The sequence below is a fragment of the Aedes aegypti genome, chromosome 3, assembly GCF_002204515.2.
Source record: "Aedes aegypti strain LVP_AGWG chromosome 3, AaegL5.0 Primary Assembly, whole genome shotgun sequence".
NCBI classification, from domain to species: Eukaryota; Metazoa; Arthropoda; class Insecta; order Diptera; family Culicidae; genus Aedes; species Aedes aegypti.
In genome coordinates, this window is record NC_035109.1 from 283,864,611 (window position 1) to 283,868,897 (window position 4,287).

A 4,287-nucleotide genomic window follows, 5' to 3' on the forward strand; every position below is an offset into this window, starting at 1 on the left:
ACGCCCATTCTCTTATTGGGTATTAGAGATGCTATTTATTGGTATTTCTCTTTTTCTATTTCTGTTTTATTTTTCTTTTCAACTAGACTCTTGCTAAGAAGTTCAACTCAGGATCTTAATATTTTAAATATATAGGATGAATTCCTATAAGGAAGGACGATTTTCCTCCTTTATTTGTCTTACCAAGTGGCAATGCTCCAGAATGAATTGCACTCTTCATGAGGTTTTAATGTAACTCATAGGCTATGGAGGTGTAAAGAAGGAGAGGAAGTATTTGTGAATCCAACAGTGAATGAGTTGTTTTCTAAAACTATGTATATTATGCTAAAAATAATGCAGCTTCGTCCCGCAAGGGTATACAATTTATTATAAATTCAGTGAATAATTCATCATAAAAAGTTCATAACCGAAATTTCGTTTAAGCCCAATCAAATGCAAGTCTTCAAGCTTTCTACGAACTGCTTCCCAGCGGGGCAGCTCACCAACTTCGAAACCAGTCTCAACCCGGAGCGGTAACATTGATAGTAGGTCGTCGGAGCTACCGTATTGGCAAACAGTCCCTCACGTAGACAGTTGAATACGCACGTAGACCCATCGAATGTTGCTCCTTCGCTACACTTGAACACAGATATCGTGGGATGACGAGAAACCTCTTCGGTGTAACAATAGGCATAATGCAGTTTGGAGCTGTCAAACGGTTTGAAGATCGACGCTGTTGAACAATCGACAGCGGTACAGTCGGAAGGAAAAATGATGAGCTTGCAAGGAAACGTGCTGGACAAAGCCGCCGATTTATAGGTGAAGCCGTAGTTTGGAGGACACAATTGATCCCAGGACTCTTCTCCAGCAGCTGGGCAGTAGTGATAGCGACTGCAATCGTACGGATCCGGGTAGATTCCGAAGCCAGTGCAGAGTATTGCTGTATTTGGAGCGGAAGGTGTGGTGATTTCTGATTTCGTAGTGGTCTCTTCCGGTAGTGGCGTTGAAGGTACAACCGTAGTTGCTTCATCCGTCGAAGATGTCAATGCGGTTGTAGTTTCGGGTTCATCAGTGGTTGTTGTAATTACGTCTTCGCATCCCACGGGCACAGTGAACAAACAGTCGGCCATTTCGGAATCAGCATCATAGTGGCAATACTTTTCGTTACACGATTCCGTACCATACAATGTATTACCGAGACATACAACTATTTCGTGACAACTACCGCATTTGAATACTAAATCCGATCCAGTTACATCTGTGCACAGATCTTCAGCCACTGCTGAATGACAAACAATCAAAAGTAGCAGCGAAACGTTGCGAAGCATTTTTAAAACTGAATGAAGCTGCGTTGCCCACAACCACATAATGGTTACTTTCACAATCAAGATAAGCCAAATTTCTTGGAATGGAAACATAACATCCATCCAAACTTTGTTTACTCTTCTTTCAGTTGACTGATTAAAATTACTTACTTCTTCTTCTTTTTCTTCTTGGCATTACCTCCTCACTGGGACAGAGCCTGCTTCTTAGCTTAGAGTTCAATGAGCATTTCCACAGTTATTAACTGAGAGCTTTCTTTGCCAAAGTTGCCATTTTCGCATTTTTATATCGTGTGGCAGGTACGATGATACTCTATGCCCAGGAAAGTCAAGGAAATTTACATTACGTAAAGATCCTGGACTGACCGGGATTCCAATCCAGACACCTTCAGCATGGCTGTGCTTTGTAGCCGCGGACTCTTACCACTCGGCTCAGGAAGAGGGCAATTCACATGTTTGGGTTGAAATATAAATTTTTGATTACACTCAAAATATCTTTTCATTAAAAAAGAAACGAAAATCAATTTTTGCAAATAAAAATATATAAATATATATAAATAAATATTTTTTTATCACTATTTGCCTACTGGTTTCATAGAAACTCCTCTGCGATGCAAAGAGTTTTGAGAGCACCCTTTTTGATGGAATTTTACTCTGTTGTGTTTTGTGCTTCATCTTCCTAGCTCATTTTTCGTTGCCTCTCTGCTTAGCATTTTTTTTGCTCCCTCGCAAAGAGGCAAAGGCAGCACGCTGCTCTGGAGTATTTCACCGAACTCTAATGATGTTGAGGAGTATTATCAAGCCTGCCTATAAAGCGAATTTCAAAGCAATAACCGGTGAAATTCTGTACTAAAACATGACTGCTAAAGTTTATTGAATATATTTGTGAAGAAATATGTTTTTTATTAGGAGGAGATCCCCCAGTACCAGACAGCACCCAATACCGGACACCGTCGAAAAATTGAGAAATCATGGTCTAATCAAGATATGGTATATTATAAGAAAAGTAAGCTATTATAGGGAGTAATGATTGCGGTTGAAATAAGCACACTTTGTTGATCAACACATAAAATGTGTTATTTTTCATCACAAATGAAAGAGATTTTTGATGGACGACTTTCAGATTTAGTAAAACTCAAATTACTCTTGTGAATGATACAAATTTACAGAATTCGAGGTGTTTCCAGATCGTGTCCGGTATAAGGTGCCATGTTTTCAGATTGGTCAATTTGGTACCTACTAAAATACATCATCAAAATGCAATGTCAAAACTCATATTACACTGTAACCTGAATCTACGAACTAGATCGGGGGTGCGTAAATTGAGTCAGTGCGTAAAACGAGGGAACTTAGTTCGTAAAATGAGGTTTAGCCTTTTGGATTATACTTGTATGGATTTTTTTATTATTTAGAGAAATCATGCTAAGTGAGTACAACAGGTGTTCTAATTCATCCAAAAACTTCCTGTAATATATACATACCTACAATGCACTAGCGTATTTAGCGATCCTTTGATGTTTTTTTTTATATGGCACAGACTCTTGTCAATTTATAGCAGTAAAATGAGTATTGCTATAATGTGTACCGATGTCCTAGGTCCCCCAAGGACTTCATCGAATAAAGGCCTTAGGATCTACAAACGTGATCAATAGCTTATCGATAGTTTTTTTTTTAATATGGTACAGGCTTCTTATCATTTATTCAAGTAATAGAAATGTTTTACTGGGATGGGGCCCAGATAGCCGTAGCGGTAAACGCGCAGCTATTCAGCAAGACCAAGCTGAGGGTCGTGGGTTCGAATCCCACCGGTCGAGGATCTTTTCGGGTTGGAAATTTTCTCGACTTCCCAGGGCATAGAGTATCTTCGTACCTGCCACACGATATACGCATGCAAAAATGGTCATTGGCATAGTAAGCTCTCAGTTAATAACTGTGGAAGTGCTCGTAAGAACACTAAGCTGAGAAGCAGGCTCTGTCCCAGTGGGGACGTAACGCCAGAAAGAAGAAGAAGAAATGTTTTACTGGTTTGTACGGATAATATTGGTCCCCCAATATGGGCCTTGGGCAGCGTCCATTTATTACGTAACGCTTAAAAAGAAATTTTTTGATCCATCCCCCCCCTTCGTAACGCTTTTTGTATGAAAATTTTCAAAATTTTGTATGAGTCGTAACGCTTGAGCCTACTCCCCCCTCCCCCTAGAGCGTTACGTAATTTGTGGACGGCGCCTTGGGATCTGCGACCGTAATAAGGGATTTAAGGTTAGTTTTCAAATACTCCAAAGGCCCCTAACAATTCATGTGAGTCCTCCGAAATCTCTATCGAATATAGGCATTGAGATCTACAAGCGTAAGCAATTATCAATAGATGTTTTGACGTTGGATAACGTCTTACGGCAACATACTGGGGTACAATTTCGAAAAACGAAAATCGCTCGCGTCACGAAAAGTGGTTAGATTTTGACTGTTAATAACATACTAACGCCCGGATAGATTTTCGAGATTCATGCACCAATCGATTGGAAATCTTTCTACGAATCTACTCAAATAATGAAAACTATTGATTTTCATTACTTAACTATTGAAAAATAGGTAAATATCGAGGCATGTCATATTTTTCATAGAAAATCACATTTTTTTCTTGCTGTTATAAGGTTTTGACGTTCTGAAGTTTACATGTACCGTAATTTCAGGTGAAATTGATCATTTTTCATGGTTTTTCTTGTCTGTTTTCAAGAATGTTGAAAATGCCAAACAACTGAATGCAGAAAAACAAGTACGACGGTCAGCCTCTTTGGCTCATGTGCCAAATTTTTCTAACAAATGTGTTTTTAGTGCTAAAAATCATCCCTTAATAAGAAATCGGGGAATCCCATTTCGGGGTGGAATTGATCACTTGTGAATGCAATTACTGTAATTTTTTTTAAACGACTCTACAAATTGAATATTAGCTCCCTGAATCCGAATATGCTTGCTAAATTCTTAATAA

General features: G+C 39.0%; 1 protein-coding gene across 1 annotated transcript; it reads right to left on the reverse strand.

Annotated features, from left to right (window-relative positions):
* Window positions 1-428: 428 nt before the first annotated feature.
* LOC5576626 lies at window positions 429-1,109 on the reverse strand. The gene has a single exon (XM_001662731.1). The coding sequence runs from the start codon at window positions 1,107-1,109 to the stop codon at window positions 429-431; it is 681 nt and encodes a 226-aa protein (XP_001662781.1).
* Between the last annotated feature and the right edge of the window lie 3,178 nt (window positions 1,110-4,287).

Bases quoted from the DNA above. Each gene is read 5' to 3' on its own strand.
- LOC5576626 (XM_001662731.1), bottom strand. From the start codon at position 1,109: ATGGCCGACTGTTTGTTCACTGTGCCCGTGGGATGCGAAGACGTAATT.